Source organism: Bos grunniens, chromosome 3 (assembly GCF_055505025.1).
Source record: "Bos grunniens cultivar Pamir isolate PY7600 chromosome 3, Bosgru_T2T1.0, whole genome shotgun sequence".
NCBI classification, from domain to species: domain Eukaryota; kingdom Metazoa; phylum Chordata; class Mammalia; order Artiodactyla; family Bovidae; genus Bos; species Bos grunniens.
This window is the reverse complement of record NC_141167.1, coordinates 10,602,359-10,627,717: the sequence shown is the minus strand read 5'-3', so window position 1 is coordinate 10,627,717 and position 25,359 is coordinate 10,602,359. Positions and strand designations below refer to the sequence as shown.

Below are 25,359 nucleotides of genomic sequence, written 5' to 3'. Positions count from 1 at the left end.
GGGCGGCCGTCCGCTGGCGGCGACCTCGGCCCTCCTGGGTCCCGTGCGGGGGCGGGGAGCTCGGCCCCCTCCCTCTCGCCGGCTCCGGGCCCGGCAGCCCTGCGCGGGGGCGGGGGCGGGGGCGGAGCGCGCGGGCGGGATCCCCCCGCCTCCCCTTCCTGGTCCCCGGGAAATCCAGCCTCCGTGGCTTGGCCACCTCCCGCTCCCGCGCCCGCTGCCGCTCGGCGCTCGCTCGGGGCTCCGCAGCCGGCGCGGCCCCTCCGCCGGGGGCTCCGCAGTGCCGGGCCCCGTCCCTGCCTGCCCGCCCGCCGCCGCCGCAGCGCCCCCGGCCCGGGCCGCCGGCACCATGTAACCCGGCCGGAGCCCGAGCCGGGCCAGGTAAGCCGCGGGGAGGGGTGGGGACCGGGCCGCGCGCGCCGCGCCCTCTGCAGCGCCCCCCAGCCTCGGCCTGGCTGCGGCCCCGGCGCCGCCCACGCCCCGGGCTCCGGCGGCCTCGGCTCCCGGTCCGGGGATGGGGGAAGGCTGGGCCTCCTCCGCCGCCCCTGCCCGGGCCTGGCTGTCCGCGGGCCTGACCAGAGGGACGGCTGGGAGACCACGAGGAGCGGGGACCGGCTCTTGGGGAGAGCCGCGGGGCTACCAGCCCCGGCCCAGCCCCGGGCCGGCTGAGGCTTGGGTCTGAGCGGGAGTAGCCAGCAGAGTGGTGGGGGGAAGTGGAGGTTTCAGGGAGATCCGGAGAGAAGTTTTCCTCTGCAGGTGTGTGAGTGTGAGTGCATGTCACTGTGTGTCTGTGATGAGCGTGTGTGTCACCGTGTGGGTCTGTGGGTGGCTGTGTGTGCCAGTGAGTGTATGCAGCGAGAGTGTGCGTGTGTCATTGTGGGTGAGTGTGTGCGTGTCCGTGGGTGTATGCAGTGTGAGTATGGAGGGTGTTCCCGTGTATGTATCTGTGAACATGTGTGTGAGTGTGTGTGTTGTCACCGTGTGTGCTTGGGGGGGGGGGTCCTCTGAGTGTGTATGTGAACAGATGTGTGTGTGCTGGTGTGACTGTTTCCGAGAGTGGGTTCGGGTATCCGTGGCCTGCGTGAATGTGTGTGTGTGTGGTTGGGGGGTGCGTGCTGTGTGAGAATGTATCTGAGCTGGGTTCATTCGAAATCACGCACACCTAGGCTTTGTCCCCTCCTCCCCCAGGGGATGCCTGGTGAGGTGCTGGGGATGGGACAGAGAGATGGGACTTTTCTGAGGTCAGATCAAACCCCTTCCCCTGGGACTCCTCACCCCACTCAGGCAAGAGCTGCATGGCACTTTCCACCTTGGTTCCCACCTTCACCTACCCCAGGGGGTACCCTCTGTGATGCTACTGGTTGTGTTCTAGTTGGACACTGAGGCCCCTGGGGTTTTGTGGGGTGGGGGTGCAGCTGGAGTGTATGTGCCTGTGTGTGCTTCTCCTTCTTGAGGTCTGGAACCTGTGTCACCCCAGTGATGTTTCACCAAGGGCCCTTTAGCGCCACGGGCTCAGGAGGCCAGGTGGAGGCTTCTGTCCTGTTCTTAGTCATCAGAGCAGGTGGCTGTCTCTAGACTCCCAAGTCCTCAATTTCTAAGTTCTGGGTCATTGGTTCAGCCCACTGACTCCAGGTGGGTCTGTGCAAAAGCTCTTTGAAGTAATAATTTAAGAGACAATGTCCTTGTATCAGTTCAGGGCTTTTGAAAAATGCTCCCCTCTCAACTCTTTCTCTTCTTCCCAACAGCCCCAGGAAACAGGCAGGGCAGGTTAAGTCATATGAAATTACCAATATTCAACTGTCTTTGCTTTTTACCTACAAAAACAGCAATTTCATGTGGTTCAACCTAATATAATGCCCACTTACAGATGAGGATGTTGAGGCTTGAGAGTTGAATTGCATTCCCCACAATCACACACTGCTAATTACAGGTTCAGAAAGACTCCAACCCGGGTCTTTTGCTGACCCAAAGAGCTGGGTTGGGCCAAGGTTAGAGAGTGGTACTCCCTGGTGTGCTCTCTCTGACCCTGGTGGCACTGCCCTCCACCTCCGCCCAGCATTCCCTGAGTGCTGGGGCTACTTCTGCACCCAGCTGCCAAGGCCTAGCTGGGAGAGAGGGGGAGAAGAGAGGAGGGAGGGGTGGGAGAGGCTTCGTGAGTTGGCAGTGAATCAGGGTCTAAAAAGGGAGCTGGGAGGGCTAGGGTGGCAGGTGTTTCTAAAAGGAACACGAACATAGGATGAACAGCCTCAGATACACCCCCGCACCCCCCCACCCCCCACTGCCCCACTGATCTGGCAGGCAGTGCCCACTGCATTTAATGCCAGGGGGCTCATGTCCAAGGAGTGAGCTTATATGTAGTTACAGAATGATGGCCAGGGGAGGAAACTTAGAATTGACTTGGTCCAATCTCTTAATTACAAAGTGAGGAGACTGAAGCCCAGAGAAGGGAGAGGACTTGCCCAAGGTCACACAGCAAACTTGTGGGTTCCTAGCTATCTTAGCCCAGGAACTTTCCAAACTTCCATGTTGCTTTCCATTCCTGGAAACCCCCACTCCCACCTTTTGCTCCTTAAAACAGAGCCGAGGGGATTTGGGGAAAAGAAGCAAAGACTCAATAACCCTAAGGCTATAGACCCTTTGACCTGGGACCCCTTTCCAAAGAGAAGGAGTTAACAGATGTTCCTGGGAATGGGGATTCCTAGCCATACCCACCACTGAGGTAGGCCATGGCATCTCTTAATTCTTGCCAGTGAGGGGCTGAAACTGCTGCAGGCCAGACTCCCAGACTTTCTTCTGTGGCAGCAGCTGGCTGCTACCTGGCAGCTCACATCATCTCTCTCCAGTTGATGTTGGAACCTGGGCTGGCTGAGCTCCATTTTGCTTCATACCATCCAGTTTCTGATGCATTTTTTTGGCCTGATAGTTCCTTATTTTATAGGTTTATAGGTTCCAGTTAGGTAGAGAAGCTTCTGGGGCTTGTCTGATTTTGGAGGGTTTGTGGTTACTCTTAAACTCTTTCTGATTAAACTTTCCCAGAGTCTCGGGTAAATGATAAAGAAAAGTGTTCCCATTTTATAGGTGGGAAAATCAAAATTCATAGAAGAGCCTCCTATTTGTTCGTTTTTTCTAGTAATCTACTAATATCAGTAGAAGAGATTCTTTTGAGTGAGGGGACAGAGGAGCAAATGACAACAGAAGCTTTTGTCTAGAGGGACTTCTACAGACCCCTTCCAGTATCTTACCAGCCCCATGGTCAGGAAACCTTTCCAGAGTCTGATGTCATTCCCACTTGGTAGATTCAAAGCTTTGTCTCTCAGTGGGGGGTGGAAGAACAGCTGCGTACCCTCCACTCTACAAGCGCTATGTCTTGATTCCCTCTTCCCCCCCCCAGCCCCCCAGTCTGAAGGCTGCTGGCTCAGCGGGCCTCCTGCTGTCTGGGGAGTCTGGGTTTGAGCTGGGGTGAGGTGGTGGCAACATCGTTATGGTAACGAGCTGCCAGCTCATCGTTGCTAATAACTTGTCAAGTCCCTGGGCTCAAATGCAGCATGCCTTCCCACCATCCCTTCTCCCCATGTCACAGAAAGAAAAAGTGAGGCTTTGAGGGAGGGGCCTGTGAATAAGGGAGTCTGGGGAGGTGGGTGGCCTTGTCCTTGGGACTGTAGCTGGGGAGCTGTGGGGAGGTTGCTTGGGGACTGGTTTACACATATGATTATATAAGTTTGCATATGATTGCAGGGGCTGTTACATGTGCATATCCTGAAAACATACTTGTAGAAACCTGTACATGCTAGCTGACATGTTCATGTACCTTTACACAGCAGCCCACATGCAAACATGCCTCCAAGCATCAGAACATGCTTGTGCATGAATACTGCCTCTACCATCTGAACATAAGGCACCCAAGAAATCTGGGTTTGTGGGGGTGTCCAGGTATGTGGGTGGGGATCTGATCTTTTTCTGATGCTGTTTCAAAGTGTCTTGTTAACAAAGGGACAGAATGGTCCCAGAGTTCCTTCTTCCTTCCAGTCAAGAGCTCAGAATGGAAATGACCTGGGGATGGTGTGAGCACCCAGCTCTCCAAGGCTCCTGCCTCTATCCCCTTTGAGCTCAGGTATCCCCTGCCCTCCTCACTCTCTGTTCTTTCTCATCCTCTCCTCTTCCTGTGTGTAAATATTAAAGAGCTGAGCCTGCAAGGCTGATGTAGACATGGGGAGAGAATGAAATTAAAAAGGATTCCCTCGCCCCTATCCTGACATCCCCACCCTGCAGTCCCCCGCTCTTGCCTCCTCCCCTCTTCCTTCTCCCCTCCCCTCACTCAGTGCTTCCACATATCTTTCCTCCCCCCAGTCCAGATGGGAGCTGGCTCTTTCAGAAAGGGGGCTCAGAACAGGGTGTGGGGAGCTACCTGTCTCTGCCTCCCCCCACCACATCTGCCTGCAGGGCTGGGAGCCCCCACGTGAGTATTTCTTTTATTTTTGGGGGTGGTGGTTGAGAAGGAAAGTGGTTTTAGAACCAGCTGTGAGTGGCGTTGAGAGGCTCAGGGCTGAAAGGAGGTGGGTGGGGTCCTCTCTCTAGGCTCATTCAGGGAAGTCTCGTGTCTGGGTTTCTTTCCTTTCTTTGGACACAGAGAGAAAGGAGGAGTACCAGGTGCCTCCGGTGGATGGGAGCGAGTGTGGGAGGGGCATGGGAGAGGGGCTTCTGTACTAAAGAGGGTGTATAGTGGGGTAAGCCTTTCGTTTCTGGCATCCTGCCTTTCTGGCAATGGGGCCACAGAGTGGCTGGGAGCTGTCCCAGGTGCTGAATTTGACTCGGTAGGATTTGCTGCTTTGGAACTGTCCTGAGTATTGAATGGGGCTGCACTGGGGGACCGGTGATGGGCAGAGTTGAGGGCTCACTAGAAAAATTCTTCCAAATGACCCACTTTCCAAGGACAGAGTCCTTGGATGGACAGATAGATTTTGGGGTCCTTCCTCTGGCCTTAGGCCTCACTGTTCTTAATAGTATTTGGGAAAGGGACCCCTCTTTTCCTGTTTCAGTTCCTCCTCCCCTTTCTAAAACTACCATATGGTTAGTGTGCGGGTATGGCTAGATGATTATGTTTCTGCTGTGAGCTCTCTTCTCCTGGATAGTTTTTAGTGCAATAAGCTTGGGGGTACTGACATCAGCCTTTCTCCTACTGGGTCCCAGAAGTTCAGGCTCAAGGCAGATCTGAATTAAAGAGGGTTCAGGTTTTGCCGGTTTAGGCCTGGGTTGGGTAGAGCTCAGGAGTTCTGGGTAATTATACCATGTAGCATACCCCTGCCCATTATACTTTTGAATTCGGGAAAGAGGCAGTGAAATACTCTGCAAGACTGTCTCATGTTTTGCCCAGCCCAGCCACAGCTCAGAGCAGCATTTGAGAGAGACTTTTGTTGGGGAGGAAGGTTTCCAAGCAAAGGACTCAAGGAGTGGGTGGGGTTGTTCAGTGCCATGGAGCAGAGAAGGAGGAGGCTACTAGCGATGGGGCAATGGGAAAAGAGGAAAATATGGGGGAGAAAAAAACTACTCAAATTGGGGGATTGGGGTTCTGGATTTCAATCCTCATCTTCTTTGTAAATCTTTTCCCCACTAACTTAGGGTCAGGATCATCTCAGTTTTCTGGGTTCTTATGCTCCATCTTTGTAAATCTGAAGGGAATAGAGCAAGGATTTATTTCTCTGGGTCCCTTCTCTTGTCATCCCAGGGGGATGAGAGCCAAATGTCAGGACATGCAGATGAGACTGGGGGGGAACAACAGGCAGGAGTGGATGATGGCAGCTTCACCTCCCATCCCCAGGAGAACAATCAAATATTCAAATGGCATCCTTCTTGAGGGGAGAGGAAGGAGAAAGTTTCTGGATGCTGGGCAAAAAATGGATGTGGCAGGGAGTTCAAGAAAAAAGGGGAGGCAGTTAGGGACCCCAAACGGAACCAGTTCTAACCTTTCCAGATGTGACTTCTGGTTAATAAGGAGCCCCTCACCCATCATGTTTTTCCTGTAACTCGTCAAGATGATTCTTCTCTGGTTGCTTGGGAGGAGCTGAGTTTTCCTGTGCTGTGGGTGCTGGGAGGTGGTGGGTGTGGGTGTGGGTGCCTGTTTGGGGAGGGGAGGTGTTTGTGCTCTACTCAGCTCTCTTGGTTACATAACAGCTTTGATAAGACTTTACTTTGGAGCTGCTGCTACTGCCTGAAGCAGTCACCCCTCCACCCCCACACGGAATGTTGGATGTCCACCCCCTTCTCCCTGGCCCCTTGGAGAGTCTTGCTACATTCACGATCTAGTGTTCCAGCAGCTGCTTTCCTGCTGGGAGGGGTCTTCAGTTTGCTTCCCTGCTCCCTAACCAGCTCCTGCTCTCTAAATAGTTGCTTCTTTTAGTCTTGTGAGCCCAGGTTACCCCCACTCTTTACATTTTTAAGCCTCCAGGGGTGGGAGGGTTTCACCGGACATCATGAAGCTGCCCTCTAGGGAAGAAGAGAGGTATTCCAAGAAGTTTTAGTGCCCAGAGACAATGTTTGTACTGTTCTTTTCTCTGCCCCAATAGCTGTTTTGGAATCTGGGAGCTGTGGGCCATACCCAGAGGGGCTGGGAGGAAGAACCCTGGCCTTAATATTTTCCCTTCATTTCTCCTTTTAGAATTAAAAAGTTTTAGATATATGGGAGTGAGGGCTGCCTTTTGGGTAGAAAAAGGTGCTCCTAGTCTGAGGTGCACTTGCTTCATGTTCCCTGCCTCCCAGGTTGTCTGTGGAAATACTGATTATTCCAGGCATGAGACAAGTGGATAACAAAGCCCTTTTTTGGAATGACATTTTTTTTTTTTTTCTGTGAGTGGGTAGAAATGGAGTATGTCCAGGAGTAGGGCATATCTTATTGATAATACGAACAACTTTCCAGAAAGAACTAGGAGACTGGCAAGAGGAGAGAGCAAATGCAAGCTTGTGGTGTCACTTGGAGAGAAGATGGACTTCCGGCTTTGTGCATAGGATAGAAAAGCCAGAGGAGAGGCTGGGTGTTTCTGCTCTTCCGGTGCCTGTGCATGTGTATTTCTGCCTGTGAGTGTGTATGTGACTGCGTATATGTCCATACGTAAGTGTGAGAGTGCTGTATGAATGTGTACGAACACATTTGTGAGTTTGCATAGACACATGTGTATAGATATGTAGGAGTCTATGTATGCATCAGGGTATACATGTGACTATAAAGGCAATTACCTAATTAAACCTGTGGGGGTGGGGTGCTCACTCAACCGTATGTATATGTCAGTGTAAGTGTGCACGTGAGCATGTACGTGGCAGCACATGAATTAACAGCATATGAATATACGTATATAAGTTGTCATCCGCGTGAATAGATGTGACAGAAAGGATGAAAGAGAGAGATTCTGACTGAACACTGGGGCCGTTCAAAAGTTGTTTTCACACATGCTTGAACTCGATCCACTCTGATGCCTGTAGCTCTTCTCCAAAAATCAGGCTCCTTGAGGTCTCTCAAATTATCTTTCATGGGGCCTCACTCTTCCCCACCACCATCCGTATGAAGGAAGTTTGCAGAGGAGAAACCTGTTTAGGCCTTGGGGACAGCTGAGTAAGGGAGCTGAGCTCAAGGCTGATCAAATGCTATGGTGCCCAGGAGTGTATACGGAGAAAGAGTTTGAGAACTTGAACGTGAACATTACTACTGAGGTTTCAAGAATCAAACAGGACAGTCTGGGCTCAGTGGATGAAAGGGGCAGGGATTTTATGGAGGTCCACGTGTGTGTATCAGCCTGTGCACACATGTATATGTGTTTGTGTAGATGTATATGTGTACATCACTTGTCTTTGCCTTAATATGCATAACTCAACATAAATGCACTTTCTAATGTGTACATATGAAAAAATCTACAGGAATATACCTACCAAAAGAGGGATTTGTTGATGTAAACATACATGCTAATGCTCATATGTATATAGACAGAGTATGCAAAATATGTATGCACTTACTAAATATGGAGGTGTTTGCTAAAACTGAGCTTCCCAGGTGGTGCTAGTAGTAAAGAATTCAGGTGACTTAAGAGATGCAGGTTCGATCCCTGGGTCAGGAACATTCCCTGGACAAGGGCATGGCAACCTACTTCAGTATTCTTGCCTGGGGAATACCATGGACAGAGGAGCCTGGGGGGCTACAGTCCATGGGTCGCAAACAGTAAAGCATGATTGAAGCAAATTGACGTGCATGTGTGTCCTAACATTGGCCCGATGGCAACCCATGACCTCACTCACCCAGGTTAACCACAGCTTACGAAGAGTCCCTCTTCTACCACATGTGCCTCACATTCATCCATTCATTCAGCCAGTGTTTGTCTCATGCCTGTGTTGAGCCATGTACTGTGCCGGACACTGGGAATGGTCCTCGACCTCAGGTAACTTACAGTCTAGACCTGGATCCAAGAAAGGAGAGTGTTCAGGAAAGCAGGAGGACAGATGTATTCATGGGGGCTAAGGAGTGGGGGCAGTCTGTGGAGGGCTTGGTCAGTTCCGGAGTGTGAAAGGGAGGGCCTCAGTAAAGGATCCATAGAAGAGGAGGCCATTGAGCCAAGGCTTGAACAGCTATTCACCAGGTGGGCAACTTTAGGGAAAGGTGTTTCAGTGACAGGAAATGTCCCAACTGGTCTCCCTACCTCCTCCCTTGCCAGCCCCTCCTCCAGAGAGCTTTCCCATGAAAGCAGCCAGCCTAAGACAGTGTTAGTTGCTCAGTCATGTTGGATTCTTTACGACCCCATAGACTGTAGCCTGCCAGGCTCCTCTGTCCATGGACTTCTCCAGGTGAGAATACTGGAGTAGATAGCTATTCCCTTCTCTAGGGGATCTTCCTGACCCAGGGATTGAACCCAGGTCTCCTGCATTGCAGGCAGATTCTTCACCGTCTGAGCCAGTGGGGAAGCAGAATCATGCCTTTCCCATGGCTTTCCATCTCACTCAGAGTGAAATCCTGAGTGCTTGCTTAGTAGGTCCTGAGTGACAGAAGTGCTGTGTGTAAAGTAGCCTCTGGTGACCTTCCTGATTTCAAGTTCCTTCCCTGCAAGTGCTTCCTTTCGGTTCCACAAAGATGCTGAGCTGAGCACAGCCTCATCTCAGGGCTGCTGCTTTCCCCTCAGCCTGAAGCGCTCTCCCCCCAGGTACCCGCGTGACTTACTCCATCATTTGATTCAAGTCTTCGCTCAAAAGTCACTTTTTTGGAGAGGCCTCCCCCACAGTCTATCTTAAATAGCCCCCTTGTCATGCTGTCCTCTCACCTCAAGAAAAAAATTTCAGCACTTACCACCTCCATTATTTCATGCATTTGCTCAGCATCTCCTTTTCCACTAGGATATAAACTTCATGAGAATGGAGCATGAAGAGATCTGGTGTTGCTTCGGCACCCACTGTGTTCCGAGAAGTGCCTGGCTCAGAGGCACCCACTACACACAGATCTTAGGTACATCACAGTGGCAGGCAGTGAGGAGAGTGGATCGGGCCGGGCCGAGATACAAGGTGGGGAGACCAGTTAGGAACTGGCTGGAAGAGCTTTGGTGGAAATTTAGGGTGAGGGCAGCCTGATGGGGAACATCAGGAGTGGAGGTGGCGAAAGGGAGACACAGTGTACACGACACACGCATGCATGCACATGCACACGTAGGCCCACGTGTGCACACGTATTACAGTTTAGCCAGTCATATCTACTGTCGTAGTCAAAGAAAGCTAAGGGAGAAAGTAAAAACGTCTTTATATGTTAATATAGTATGGATGCCATGAGCACTGAGTGACAAGCTGGACACCCTCCAGCTAACCCTGGATGATGCTCTCCACACATCTGCCTGCCTCTGTCAACCAGGCTCAAAGGACTGCCAGGCAGGTTCTGCCGTCTATGGGGTCGCACAGAGTCTGACACGACTGAAGCGACTTAGCAGCAGCAGCAGCAGCAGCAGCAGCAGCAGCAGCAGGGCTTCTGCCTCAGCAAACAAGGGTAGGGTCCTGGGTCCTGAGCAGGGGAAAGGGTCTTCAGACATCAGAGTCACAGAGACTTAGAGACAAGTGGGGGAGGCACGTGGACCCTGAGAGGGGTGCTCAGAGGCAGCGACCTTTGGCTGGGCCCAGACTTCCTGAGGCCAGATGTGGTGGGAGGCAGGACAGCATCCTCAGAGGGCATCCACTGGGTGGCCCCCATCTTTCCCCGTCCCTCCTCCTCTCCCTGCTCCTCTCTGGTCCTTTTTCCTAGTAGGGTGGCTGCTGTGACCGCAAGTATGGATTTCGGAGTGAGCGGTTCCCGCCTGCCCCAGGGTGTGCGAGTTCAGGGATATGGGGACACCCAAGGAATGGAGAGCCAATTTCTAGGACAGACTGGGGGTTTGGTGGTAGGGGAGGAGTCTCTCTGAGAGTCTCAGCTTGGTCTGATATCCTCCCTAAGGAGAGAGCAGGGAGACTTGAGCTTCGGTTGCAGAAAGAGGCACTGAGGTTAGCCCTCAGGCAGGTCCATTCAGCGTCTAGGGTGAAGCGACGGAAACTTAGTACCTGGGGGAAGCTTAGAGGCCGGCGGGTGAGAAACGGAGGAAGAGGTGGGAGCGTGGGGCAGCCCCTCCGGCGCCGCCCACTGACTCCTAGGGGCCGGGGATGGGCGGGGATGAAGGCCTCAAGTCCTCTTTGAGAGCTCTTCCCCGAGACCCCCAAGCCTGCATCTGGGTTGCTTCCTTTCCAAGAGCTAGAGACCCGTAGGGCTTCTGGGGTGTGTGACAGGGGCCTTCTGCCAATCTCTGCTCGCCTCTGGACCAGGGGCGGGGGCGCTGCCGCCGCTCCCCTCCCACCTGGGCTCTGAGCATGGGGGTTGGGCCGAGACAGCCGCCAGAGCCGCCCACCTGCCCGCGGTGTCATGGCAACGACTCTGCCCACGTGGACGTTGAAGAAAGGGAGAAGAGAGGCGAGGAGACACCACACAGACAGGAGGATGGGAGGGGGCTCCTCTAGGTCCTGCCTGCCTGAGCGCCCCCCGACCCCTCCAGTTGGACCCAGGGCCCCCAGCGTAGGGTGAGACTTGTGCTCCCGGCCTGACTTCAGAGGATGCATGTCCTTGGGCGTCCTGAGTGATGATGACCTCGGCCTCCTGTACCGGGGGCCCCAGTGGGGTCCTGGGTGGGAGGGGGAGCTTTGGCAGGTGCCGACCTCTCCTTCTCGCCCCACCCCACAAGGGATGGTGCCTGGGGCTGAGGGGATGAGAGCCCGACCTACTTCTCCATTTTCTCCCTATTTTTCAAAAGGAAAATGACCCACTTTTCAGCCAATCAGACTGGGGCCTGTTCCCAGGCTCGTTCCCTGAGCCCCCCTGCCCAGGCCTCTGCTCCTTCCTCAGCCTGTTAGTCACGTGCTGGCCCCTCTTCCTGAGGGAAGCAGGCCGCACCTGTGTGGAGGGCCCTTCCCCGCCCTCTGCGCCAGGCTGGGGAAGGGCCTGTTCCAGGGGTGGCCGGGGCCTGACTGATTCTGCATCAGTGCCCCTTTGGGCAGTCGATCACCATGGATGACGATGGTCCTGGGCACTTTGAGTGTTCTGTCCCCCATCCCCTCACTCTCCTAAGATCCACACCCTGGAGAGACAGGAAGGGCTCTGGGGCTGGTGGGAGAAGGTCATACCCCCCTCTCATTCTGTATGAGTGGGTGCTGATGGGCCATCTTCCCAAGCTGCTCCATTTTCACATGGAAAGGGAGGGCTGGCAGCCCTGGAGAACCATGGCTGCTTGTCTGCCTTCTAAAGAACCCTCCTAGAGGGTTCTGTCTAGGCCTCTCTTCCCAAGCCCCTCCTCCTCTCTAGGATATTGGTCTGGGCCTGAGAGCCCCCTCCCTCCCTCAGCTATATTGGCTTGGGCTGGCTTGGGGGGTGATTAGGGATTTAATTATTTAGTTTCTCCAGCTCAGTAGATTAATTCCATCCATCACAGGCAGGCTGAGCCATCTCCCCATCTTAGGGCTGCCTGGCCAACCCCAGAGGGAGGCAGCATCATTGCTCACCTGGGCCCAGTATTAGATCTGGGAACAATGGATAAAGTTCTTGTTGGGGGAGGATTTGATGTATGACATTGAGCAGACGTGGGTGCTTAAGCGATGTGAGATGAACATGGATATGTTGTATGGGGATAAACGTGAATATGTATGTGAGGTTTTGTGTCTGTGAAGCTTCCGTGTGCACAAGCATCCATGTCCTTTGGATGAAAATGCACATATGTGAACCCTTGTGGGAACAAGTCTGTATGTATGTGTGCACATTATGTGACAGTGACTAGTTATTTGAGGACAAATGCCATGTGAGTTGTGTTGGATGAGTCTGCATGGCTGTGTAAGCTGCCTCTGGAGAACACGCGTGTTAAATTGTGAATAAACATTCTTGGGGCCATGGATGCCCATGTGCAAGGGGAGGGATGGCGAGGGTGGAGATTTCCTGAGGCTGAGTGATGAGTCAGGGCACACTGGGAGTCCACTTGGTGATCTCATCAGACCAGTTTGGTCAGAGAGATGCTCCTTCAGACGTGCCAGGGCTTGATCTCCTAGTGGTTGAGAGTGTCAGGCCAGGACCAGATCCATATTCAAATCCTCTACCACCTGTGTGACTTTGGGCAATTTTTACATTTCTCAGCCTCAATCTCCTCATCTGTAAAATGGGAGTAATAATGGCACCTACTGCAAAGGATGGTTTTGAGGACTACACAAAAAAGTACACTCAGCACTTGACACAGTGCCTGCTCAGTTGTAGACATTCAGTGAGCTGAGCCTTAGGCTTTGGAGTTGAAAGGTGCCAGAGGTTGTGTGATCTGAAATGTGTTCTGTGCTTCAGTGCATCCTATACCATCCTCCAAGGTGGTTCTCCAATCTCCGCTTATATGCCTCCCTGGACAGGATACTCCCAGCTCTTCAGGAAACCCACATCATACTGGACCAGCCCTGTCTGCTGCAGAGTTCTGGTCCAGCTGCAGGGAGTCATTTCCCTCATGCCTTCTCCCATTTCTCACCCTATTTCTATGCCCCAGCAGATGGGTACTACTTCTCAATGGCTCAATTACTAACCTGAACTTACTGAGCATCTAGTCTATGCCAGATTTTGTTTATACAGAGATAAAGCAGATGGATCCTGGTTTTTAAGGAGCTCACACCCTGCATACACATTTTTATCCTACTGTGTTGAAGTATGGGACCTTAGAGAAGGTAGCGACTGCTATGCCCTGGGGTTGATAAGGTGGGCAAGCTTAGGTGAGGTTTCTTGGAAGAGAGGGTGCCTGAACTGCATCAGAGGCAAAGGTAGGGGGACAGGCTTTCCATATGGAAGAATCCTACAGTCTGTGCTGACTCCTCTCCCCATTCTCTCTCCTGTTGTGGTCCTGGCTCCTGCTAAGCCCAGGAATCTAGAGAAGAGAGCAGAGGTTAAGATACCCTGGATGCTGGGGGAGGACCAGGCAGAGCTGAGGAGTGAGAGGTGCCACCTCATGAACCTGGCTGTTAACCAACCAGCCAGCCCTCATGGGACCCAGCTCTGTGCTTGAATCCTCTGTGGGAGAGGCCTGGAGGAGACAGCAGGCAGCCCCTGTCCCAACTCACACAGAGAGCCTGCAGGGCAGTGTGCCAGCCCAGGAGGCAGGCTTCGTGAGGGAACAAGACCTGTGGGCCAGGGAGTAGGACAGGCCACAGGCCTGACCTGGCTGAGAAACTGCTGCCCAGTGGACCCTTGCCATAGACTGGGGATTCTGCCTGTTGTTTTCTGATAGCAGGCTCAAGGCTGGCAGCATTCTGGAGCCCAGGGCAGCAACAGCCCAAGTCCCACCAAACACATACAAATAAAAGAAGACACTAAGGTGCTGAAGTCAGAAGTAGCCAACATGTGGAAACATATGTGCTAGTTGCCTTGGACGGATCAACTTGAGTACTCATTGCTGCAACTTAGGAGGTAGGTTTTGTTAGCCCTGCTTTACAGATGACAGAATTGAGACCCGTGGTCATGCAGGTAGGCTGAGAGAAAATGGTTGGAAGCAGATGATTGTCTTCACAATACCCAGCAAAACGTCACTCTGGACTTGCCCTCCCAGATCCTTGGAGCTGGAAGAGAGACCACTAGCCCTGGCTGCAGGAGTTGTTGGGGTCTACAGATCAAGGGCCTCTGGTTCCCTCAGATGCCATCATCTTTGACCACTGGGGCTGCTCTGCTGTCTTCAGCATCTCCAGGGGTGGGAGGTCTTCAAAAAGAACCCAGGCAAACAGAAGGTCCTGGGTGAAACATGGAACAAGTGAGTTTTCAGTTGTGGACCCCTGGTCCAGATCTGAGTCAGGTGTGGCTCCAGCCTCTGCTGGAGGCTGAGAAATCCTCTCAAAGGCCCTGCTTCCAAATCTCACTGGTTCTCGCAGTTTCTCCCTGGTTGTCAGGAGCTAACTCTCAGCGCTGTGCTGTTTTACCTGCATGACCTTAATACTCATGACATTGTGGTGAGAAGGGACCTATGCTTGCTCCCATTTGAAAAGTGAAGACACTGAACTAGAGGGGGAGGTCCAGAGACTTCCTTAAGGCTTCATGTCTAGTAACCGGTGGACCCTGGAGGCCCAGGACCCACAGGCTGTCTCGCTAGCTATCCCTGACCAGGGTCCTATAGGATTCTAATCCTGGTGGTCTGTCTCTCAGTGGTGGACTGGGATGTCTTCCCCAAAACAGGCAGGTAGAAGGGGGAGCATAGGCAGGCAGACCCTCCTGAGGACTGATCAGTTGACAAAAAGGGAAGAATGGGCCCAAAGCAGTTGATGCTGCGGCTAGGGGGTGAGGCGTGAGACTGAGCAGCCTGAACTGTATCGCTTGTTGCCTTTGACAGCCCTGAAAAAGCCTGAACTTTGCTTCTGGCACCTCTTGGCCACGTGGCTTCTGCTGGGAGAGGAGCTGGAGCCCAGATTGTCTGGAGGAAGAGAGCAATTTGGGGCTGGGAGATTCCCCTCCTCTTCCCCCTCACTGCCTTCCTTGAAGGCAAAGGGGGCACATCTGGAGAGCCCCAGACGTGGCTGAAAAAGGACTATCCTTACCTGCTAGTTGAGAGGGGCTAGATAAACATGATGAGCAGGGCTGGGTTTGGTGGTGGGATTTCTAATACCACACCCTCCAGAGGCTCTCCAGAGCCCTTAGGGGGAAAGGAGTGGAGGTCCTGTCTGTGGGCTGTTGGGCACAGGAATAGAGTGGAAAGTGAAGACATGCAGCCATACACTTGATACTTTCTGAACACCTGTTCATGCCAGGCATTGTTCTAGACACTCAGAGTACCACAGCACGTGACAGACAAAGTCCCTGCCCCGCTGGGGCTTTTATTCTGCTATGGGGAGACATACTATAAACATGGGCTAGATAAAGAAAATAATTTCAAAGAGCGATAGCCCTATGAAGGCAATGGAAACAGGTGATGTGGAGCATTCCTGGGGGAGGGAGCTCGACTTCAGCTAGTGAGTGGTCAGGGAAGGCTTCTCGGAGCTGAGACCTGAAAGATCAGACAGAAGAAGCCATGGGAATATCTGGGGCAGAGTGTTCCAGCAGAGAGAACATCAAGTATAAAGCCCCCTGAGGTGGGATTTTCAAAGAGATTATAGGTAGTATGGGTTATTCACAGGCTGAGCACTGTCCGATGGGTCAGGAGATGGATTTAGCCTTTGGATCTTCCCGTGTCACAAGTGTTTTGGAGCAGTAAGCCCATTTTCTGTAAAATTCCTACCCTAAACCCCCAGGAGGAGTTCATTAAATAAAGTAATAAAAGTGAATGAAAAAGATCCCAACCCTCCCTCTTATTCTGTTCACCCTTCCTTCTTTCCACTTTTTGGGGCAGTGAGGGGAAGAGAACGTTTTTCTCGGGTCCAAAGGGTGGAGGTTGGGCAGAAGCCATGCGGAGTCTTCAGCGACAAATCTGGGGAGTGAGGTGAAGAGAGGCCAGGGGCGAGGAAACCAGCCCAGCAGCAGAGATCCTGCCCAAGAGAGCGGAACAAAGCCAGTGCTGAAATGGTCAAGGGGGCTCAGACAGCCCTGGATGCAGGAGAAGGTGGGGGGCCAGAGGAGGAAGGCCCATCAGTGAGCATGGGGTACAGGTCAGAAGCTCTGTGTCAGGGCTCCCCAGTAGCTGGCCCCTTCACAGTGGACAAAACAGCCTCAGCCTCCAAGCTGCTGTCAGGATAGGGGGTGGAGGAGGACTGGAAAGGGAAACTGAGGCAGAATTCTGGGCATTCTGGTTAGGCTGACCCAGGGAAGGAGAAGAAAGCCTGAAGCTCTGAGGTCCTCCACCCACAGCCATGGAAGAGCCCAGGCCTACAGCAGTGAGATGAGTTCCAGGCCTAAGTTGCTGTAAGTTCTGCTGTATTGGAACTGGTATGTGGATGACCTCAGAGGCTCAGTGTGAGGGGACTAGAGAAGGCTGATCCCCAGCCAGAGAGCAACCGTACCCTTTGCTGCCATCTGGACCATCATGTCCAGTGTGTACCTCTTCCAGACAGCTTCTTGGGGGAAGGCATGAAGCAGTTAATACTTGCTTTTTTGAAATCTTTAACCCAAATCATCACTTTGTGTTCACCTCTGAGACACTGGCCTTTGTCAAAGGCTCCTTGATCCTTGAGGGTGCAGGTGTGGATGATTTTGAGGAAGAACTGCCTTTTTCTTTTTTTTTAAATATGTATTTAATTATTTGACTGCACGAGGTCTCACTTGCAGCATGCAGAGCTTTTTTAGTTGCAGCATGGGAACTCTTAATTGTGGCATGTGGGATCTAGTTCCCTGACCAAGGATTGACCCTGGGCCACCCGCACTGGAAGTGAGGAATCTTAGTCACTGGACCACCAGGGAAGTCTCAGAACTGGTTTTTTTTTTTTTTTTTCTGTAGAATACTTTTGGTCTTATACAGTTGTCCCAGAGAGATTAAGTGACCTACTCAAGGTTACACTGTAAACCCATGGAGGAAGTTTAAAAAATGAAAATACAAATACCTACTGCTGCTTTATTGAGGATTCACCATGTGCCAGGCACAGTATTATATGCTTTACCTGGTTGACCCTCACAGCCTTCATAGCTTTCTGATAACTCTAATTGTACAAAGAGAAAATAGGCTGAGCGAGGCGAACCATCTGCCCAGGTACATACAGCTAGCGAGTGAATGGAAAGGGATTTGAACCCAGAGAGTCTGACAGCAGAGGCTATACCAGGAACTACTTTGATGCAGGAAATCCAGGAGTCACCTAGGTCTCAAGAAAGGAAAATCAGCTGGCTTGACCAAGCAGGGCCCTGGGGGAGAGGAAAAGAAAGCACCGTGACTCTTTTCCTCTGCAGCCCTTTTCCTTCCTCCATTTTCCATTCTTTTTCTGGAAGGTAATTGCTTGGGGCAGTGACAACCTCCTGGCGAATTACACAGCTGGTTTCCCAGTGAGATTTGTAACAACAACCCCGCCAGCCTGGCAGCCCCAGCAAGTTCCGGTTTAAGAAACTAATTGCTGGATTGTGTAGTTGGTGCTAAATTGGGTAATTTCTTGGTGACGGCATGTGTGCCACTTCTTCCAATCCCAGAAAGATGTGAGTTGCATCAGAGAATGTGTCACACACGGCACCCTCCTAGCCTCCTTCACCCGCCTATTTCCCAGCCACAGGCGATCGCAAGAGTGGCTGCTTCCCTGGGCCCAGAGGTTCACCCCCTGGGCAGCTCGCTGTGTCCTGGGGAAGTAGGTAGACGCTTTGGTGCCATATAATGGGGGAAAGTAACACCAGCACCCAGAGTTGTCTGAGGGCTTCAGGGAGCCTCCTCTATTCTCTACTCGTTTGACCTTGGACTTGGGACAAATTCAGTACTCACCACACAGGGGAAAGGGCTAAACCACACTCTGGTTACCTCTGAAGAGTGTGGTATGTGTGAGGTTCTTAGTTTTGTGTTTCCCTTTTTTAAAAAAACAAATCCATTACTACGTTCCTTCAGAATGGTGTTTAATCAGTTTGGCTTCCCTGGGCAGCAGCACGGGAAGGAGAAAAGCTAAGGCATTGGAGTGAGGCTATGCTGGGTTTCACTTCTGGGTTTGCCACCAACTGTGTAGCCTTGGGACTGTCTGTTAGGCCCTCCCAGCCTCAGTTTCTTCTCCTGCAAATTGGGGGGTGGGGTAATATCTATCCCTTGGCATTTCTGTTGTTGTTGTTCAGTTGCTCAGTCATGTCCGACTCTTTGCGACCCCATGGACTGCAGTACGCCAGGCTCCCCTGTCCTCCTCCGTCTTCTGGAGTTTGCTCAAGTTCATGCCCATTGAATTGGTGATCCCATCTAACCCATCTCATCCTTTGCCGCCCCCTTCTCCTTTTGCCTGCAATCTTTCCCAGCATCAGGGACTTTTCCAAGGAGGCAGTTAAAATGTCATAAGTGAATGGATCTTGTTCTTTGTAGGTTTGCATCCACTTTCCCAACACATGCCATCTGCCAAGCATTGTTCTAGGAATGGGGGAGATAATGCAGTGAATAAGATGGATGGAATTCCTGCACTTTCACGGAGCTTACCTTCTAATGGGAGAGACAGACAATTTCTGAATCACACAAATTGAAAATGGTAATGATAGAAGAGCTATAGAGGTACACAGTGCCTTGAGAGCAAACAGCAGGGGGATCTGACCTAGTCAGGGAGGCCAGAGAAAGCTTCCCTGAGGAAGCAACAACTGGGCTGAGATCTGAAGGGTGTGTAGGAGTTAGCAAGGCAGAGGTGGATGGGAAAAGCTTTCCAGATGGGAGGGAAATAGGCCCCTTGATGGGAGGGATTGTGGGACTGCAAAAGACCAGCCTGGCTGGAGCAGAGGAAGCAAGTGGGGAGCGTGTTGTGAGAGGATTTTGGAAGCCCAGGAAGGGCCAGAGCCTGCAGGCCTTGTTGGATGGGTTAAGGCATTTTATCCTAAGAACATCAATAAGCCAGTGAAGAGTTTTAAGCAGGGAAGTGACATGATCAGATTTGTGTTTCCAAATGACCATTTGGAGGGGAACTGGGTAAGAATGGAGGCAGGGAGACCATTTAGGAGGCTTATGCAGACATCCAGGCAGGAGATGATGTTCTGAGGTAGTTAGATTAGGTAGCAGCGCTTTCTGCTGCAAATACAGAAAATCTGGCCAACAGCGGTTTAAATAAAGAGGACTTTATTCCTTCCTGCGTTTAGGCCTGGAGGAAGGCGACTGCTTCTGTTGGTTCCCTGGCTCGATGACTCCAGGGCCGGCATTTCTGTGATTCTCTATGCCTTGCTCTCATGGTGGCAAGACAGCTGCCCTGGGTCCAGGCATTGTGATTGTATTCAAGCTGAAAAGAAAGGAAGGATGGTACTGGCGAGTCCTGCCCCTTTTATTATAAAGGCAAAATCTTTCCCAGAGACTCTCGTCAGATTTTTTTATGTATATATTATTATCGAAATGTGAATCATGTGACTTCTAGGTACAAGGGAGTCTGGGAAAGGGGAAAGGAAGTTGAGAATGAGTTTTGGCCAGTCGGCCCACAGTGATTTGGTAGATATGGAAATAAGTGAGCAGATCTATTTTTAGGAAACAAAATCCATAGGACATGGTGATGGATTGAATTATTAGTCCCCTCCTTGCTTGTTTTTCCTTCTTATTGATTATGTTTAGTAATGGGGGGGCAGCAGAAGGAATGTGATGGTAATCGTGAGATATAGGAGGAAGTTTATATAATTAAATCTATATCAATTAAATCATCTCTTTAAGAAATCCAGAAATCGGATAGCTTCCTTTTCTCTCAGTAATTTGAATTTGATTGTTTTGTGTAGTATTTGGACATTGGGGATTTTGGAAATCCAGAATGAGGGCTTCACATGGGGGACTATATTGCTTAATCTTTAGAGTTTATAGCGTGGTTTCATGTACGTTGTATCACTTGATACTAAAATCCTTGGAGATAGGTGAGCAGGTATCATTAGGCTTCGAGAGGGTGGGTCACCAGGTCTCAGGGTGGTCTGAGGGTTTGTGGTGTCAGGGTTTGTGCTTTTTCTCCACTAGCAAGTACTACCCCGTAGGACATGGGAAAGGGAGTTGGGAGTGCTTTGTCTGGAGAGAAATAAATACAGGGCACATCTCCTCTGAGACTAGAGCTGGGGGAACACGGTGCATGCGTGTGTGCTAAGTTGCTTCAGTTGTGTTCGATTCTTTGCAACCCTATGGACTAGAGCCTGCCAGGCTCCTCTGTCCGTGGGATTCTCCAGCAAAAATACTGGAGTAGGTTGCCATGCCCTCCTCCGGGTGTGGGGAAGAATATGGATTGATGCTAAAGAGACTGAGTTTGATAAGATCTTGATGAAGGCTCAGTGGCTGGCAGCAGCACCTGTGTAGTGATGGGGGACATGGGAAAACCTGGGAATGTCCAAACCATTGGTGTGGACATTCCCAGGCTTGATGTGGCCACAGACAAAGCAAACGGGGTGGTCTGGGTTTCTGCCAAACTGGCCTTTTGTGCTGTGAGTCTCAAACATGGGTCCTGCTTGGGGCAGGAAGAGGAGGACTGTGCCATGGATGAAAGACCAAGCTATCAAAGCATCTTTCCAAGGTGGAGAGATGCTTCTCGGTGCTTTTCCAATAACTACTTGAGAGGCCATTTTGGTCTGAAGTCCCCTCTGCTTCCCCAGAGAGGGGTAAAGGTGGAGAAGAATGGCCATCTGGAGATAGGCGGTTGATATCTGTAAGGTTACCCCAGTTCCGCCTCCTGGCAGGGTAACCAACAGCCTCTCCAGCTCAGGCCATAGGGTGGGCCAGAGGCTGGACAGGCCCTCCGCTCCCCTCTATGGAAGATTCCCAGGAGACTTCACAATCTTCCTCATTGTCTCACATCCCTCAGGGTCAGGAAGTTCTTCTTGTTGTCTGACTGTGTCTCCTCCACTACTATGAATCATGCCCGCAAAGCTAGCTCTTCTTCCTGACATCCCTGTGTCTAACAATGGCATCATTAGTCTTCCAGTCACGGCTGCTGCGAACTTCAGAGTCGTCTTCCTTTCTGACTCTCTCCCATCTCTTCCCAGTGTTCTCCACACCTCAAATGTCTGCTGGAACTCTCTCATCCCACCCCTCAGAATTGCTTATTTCCCACCTCCTCTGCCTTTGTGCATGCTCTTGCCTTCACTGGGAATTCCATCTCCCTTACACACAGCCATCTTGTTCTCCATCTCAAGCAAACTCTTCTCTGGGAAGTCTTCCTCGGTTTCCCTCTACTGGATCTGCTCTTGCCCTCATCTTAACTGGCCTAACATTTTGGAAACTCTTTCCAGCACGGTCATTTATTCATCTACTTAGTGAACATTTGTTAGGTACCCTCTCTGGGCAAAGCCCCGAGCTGAGTGCTGGAGATCCAGTGAGAAACAGAATTTGGTTCCTACTCTGCAGAAGACCAGATTCTACTTGGGGAGACAGAAACTGAAACAGACAATTTCAGTGCAATGTGATAGTTGCTTTCATGGGGGAACCCAGGGTATTCTAAAAACGCAATAGAGAGGCATAACCCAGAAAAGTCTTCAAGGGAAGGCGGAGCTTAATCTGAATAAGTGTTAGCCAGGGGAATGTGTTGGGGGGTGGATGAAAGTAGATTCTAGGAGGAGTGAGCAGCTTATGCAAAAATACAGGGACCTAAAATAACCCTCTCATGTGAAAGGTTGGTCCCCCTGTTAGACTATAAGCCTCTTAATGACAGGGACCACTCTTAAATCACCTCTATTCATGTCTCACTCTGAGTCTTGGTATGGTAGCTGCTCAACAAATATTTGTGGAATGGAATCATATTTGAGGGCAATGAAAATGCAGTGGCTCAGCACCACGGACAGATCACACAGACACCTGCAGTTGGAGGTAGTCCAACCTGTAAGCTTATTTGCATGCATTTGCATAATGAAGCCAACTTCATTTCCCTGGGGGTCCAGAGGCTCTGCATCATGGGGGATCCAATCAGTCCTGGCTTGGGGGGTTGGGCAGGGAAACTGTCAAGGCCAGAGACTGGTCCTCTGAGGACTCCGGGAGAATCTCTTTTCCTCTTTGCTTACCACCCTTTTCTTTCCGGTTAGGAGCCAGTGGTCCTGAGCCTTCTGAAGTTAGGATTCTGCCTGGCGGTGGAGATCCTGACACCAAGGATGGGACACCCCAGATGGTGAGTGATAGGAGAGTCTGGGGGATAGGGTTCTGAAATCAAAATAAGCTGGGTTTGAATCTTGATGCAAAGTGACTCACCCACTTACCGGCTTTGTGACCTTACCATTTTGAGCTATTTTCTCATGGGTAGATGTGGATAACATCTACACATAGGATTTCAGGGGGATTAGAGAACATTGAGTATGCACAGTACCCAGTACATGGCAAGTGCTCAGAGATGAACTGTGAGCAGGATCTGGAAGAAGCTTGAACCATGGTGGGTATGGGGAGGCCGTAGTGGGGAGGAGGGGAGGGTGAGCCTTGGAGGGGCTGCTGTCTGGAGTCTTTGAGGCTGTCATCTCCTACAGTCAGCAGATGGCCCAGGAGCCTGGTCTGGGATGAGGGAGGGCGCCGTCTGCCAGCTCCTTGGTCCCCATCCCTCCTGCTGGCACTCCCTCCTGCTGTAGCTCCTGTCCTGGCAGCTCTGGAGTCCTGATTGGAGGCAGTTCTTGCTGAGAGCTGACCTCTCTGTCCTGTAGCCTTGGCAAGCCTGGGATGGGGGCCAGGGCCACTGGTTCCAACGCTTTCCCTCCATCACCTCCCTGCCCTGCCAGCCCACTGTTCCTGGGAGGAGGAACTCCTGGGTTCTAACCCCAGTTTAGGATTCAGATGCTGCCTGGATAGCCAGTGTTCCTCTTTTATGTTTCTCCTCCCTTCATGACCTCTCCTCCACTGAAATGGGGGTGGCAGTAAAAGGCATGGGGGGAATTTCATCAGGGAATATTTGGAACCCAGCAGAGGAGGGAGGAGTCATCTCTGGTTATCCCTTCCTGTCTCAGCCCTGGAGGGGAGGGAGAATGAGCCTCCAGCCAGATGGAAGGAACTGGGTGTGGAAGGAAGGGGAGGGGTTATCCTACAGAATCGTGATGGATATGTAGATTTGGGTCCAATGTTCTCTTTGGTTATTGCTTCTGGGAGCTGTGACCCAGAGCCCTGGCTCTTCATAGCAGGGGAATTGGGTAGGGATGGTAGGGATTGGGTAGGGATGAGTCAGGTGTGGTGCTGACTCAATTTGCCTCACACCAGCTTGTTAAAAGCTAGTTCACATGATGGCTCGTATGTTTGACTATTGTTTTTATGTCTGTATTGGTATCTTTTTACTTTTGTTTACCTAAGATTTTTAAAAAAAACCCGTTTGGTTGAGGACATTTCCTCTTGGGAATAAGTATTTATCATCTTTGCAGCATTTGATGAATGGTGATAGTACTTTGTGCCCTTGTGAGTGTCTTTGTCTAGTACGACTTTTAAGCCTGTAAGGACAGTACAATTAACCACAACGAACTGATATGCATTACCTAAGCAGTTCTAAGAATACCTGATAAAAGTTTCAGGTCAAGTGGCCTGTTGTTCGATCCTAATCCCATTGCTCCCTATTTTCCCAGGAGGTTCCTGGGGCCTGGCCCCCAGCGCTATGAAGAGCCCTTGCTGAGGCCATGAGGGGTTACCATGGCGACCGAGGCAGCCATCCCCGCCCAGCCCGCTTTGCCGACCAGCAGCATATGGACGTGGGCCCTGCTGCCAGGGCCCCGTACCTGGTGGGCTCCGGGGAGGCCTTCTCCACCGAGCCCCGCTTCTGTGCCCCAAGAGCTGGCCTGGGACACCTTTCTCCTGAAGGGCCCCTGAGCCTGAGTGAGGGGCCATCCATAGGCCCTGAGGGAGGGCCAGGAGGGGCCGGGGTTGGGGGGGGTAGCAGCACCTTCCCCAGGATGTACCCCGGCCAGGGCCCCTTCGACACCTGTGAAGACTGTGTGGGCCACCCGCAGGGCAAGGGTGCCCCCCGCCTGCCTCCCACACTGCTGGACCAGTTTGAAAAGCAGTTGCCAGTTCAACAGGATGGCTTCCACACGCTGCCATACCAGCGGGGTCCGGCAGGGGCTGGGCCCGGGCCTGGGCCGGGGTCTGGCACTGCCCCGGAGGCCCGCAGCGAGAGCCCCAGCCGCATCCGGCACCTGGTCCACTCTGTGCAGAAGCTGTTTGCCAAGTCCCACTCTCTGGAGGCTCCAGGGAAGCGGGACTACAATGGGCCCAAGGCCGAGGGAAGAGGTGGCTCCGGGGGAGACAGCTACCCAGGCCCGAGCTCTGGTGGCCCCCACGCCTCCCACCACCACCATCACCACCACCACCACCACCACCACCAGTCCCGGCATGGCAAGAGAAGTAAGAGCAAGGACCGCAAGGGGGATGGCCGGCACCAGGCCAAGGCCGCGGGCTGGTGGAGCTCCGATGACAACTTGGACAGTGACAGCGGCTTCCTGGCCGGTGGACGGCCCCCTGGGGAGCCCGGGGGTCCCTTCTGCCTGGAGGCTCCGGATGGGTCCTACCGGGACTTGAGCTTCAAGGGGCGCTCGGGGGGGTCAGAAGGCCGCTGTCTTGCCTGCACTGGCATGTCCATGTCACTGGATGGACAATCAGTCAAGCGAAGTGCCTGGCATACCATGATGGTCAGCCAGGGCCGGGATGGATACCCAGGGGCCGGGCCCAGCAAGGGGCTCCTGGGGCCGGAGGCTAAGGCCAAAGCCAGGACTTATCACTATCTGCAGGTGAGGCTTTGGTGGGGGTGGGGAACAGGAGCCTCAGTCCTCACCAGTGTTACCCTGGGGGCTGTGGAAGGGGTTGGATGGGAGCCAGCTCCTCCCATGATGACGGGTCTGCAGGCAGCGGGTTCTTCCCTGCCTCACTGTCTTGGGGACTTCAGTTTCCCCATTTGTGCAGTGAAAGGGCCCTTCTATTTTGATGTATGTCAGTGCCAGGAAGACTTTTCCTCTACCTGCTGTTTAGGACAAGCTGTGCCGGCCTCTCTCTTGTGAGGCTGGAGGCAGAATGAGGTTGAGGGTGAGCAGTGAACAGGACAGAGTGGGGCTGCCTGCCTGTGCTTCCCCGAGATTGGAGGTCAGCAGTTGGAAAGCAGCTGTCTTGCCCCCAGGCCTTCTCCAGACCTCTTTTCTGCCCAAATCTGGGTGGTCCAGATAGTGTTTGGGTATGAAGGTCAGTTATTTCCAGAATGTGCCTCTGCTGGTATTGTCATTCTGGGGAACCTGCGGTGGGACACCCACGAGGCTGTGGAAGAGCCAGGAACCTGTCCTGTGGGTTTTGCTGAGCTGGGGTGCACACTGAAGTCTGAGCTCCAGACCTAGCAGCGGGCTAGGGCTTCCTGGGA

General features: G+C 52.3%; 1 protein-coding gene across 1 annotated transcript in view; it reads left to right on the top strand.

The window, feature by feature from the left end:
* The first annotated feature begins 204 nt into the window (after positions 1-204).
* DLGAP3 (DLG associated protein 3) overlaps positions 205-25,359 on the top strand; it is a 62,005-nt gene continuing 36,850 nt past the window's right edge. The window contains exons 1-3 of the mRNA XM_086378256.1: positions 205-378; positions 22,079-22,161; positions 23,585-24,742. Coding sequence (XP_086234382.1) covers positions 23,636-24,742 — 1,107 coding nt within the window. The 5' untranslated portion in view covers positions 205-378; positions 22,079-22,161; positions 23,585-23,635. The remainder of the gene's footprint in view (positions 379-22,078; positions 22,162-23,584; positions 24,743-25,359) is intronic.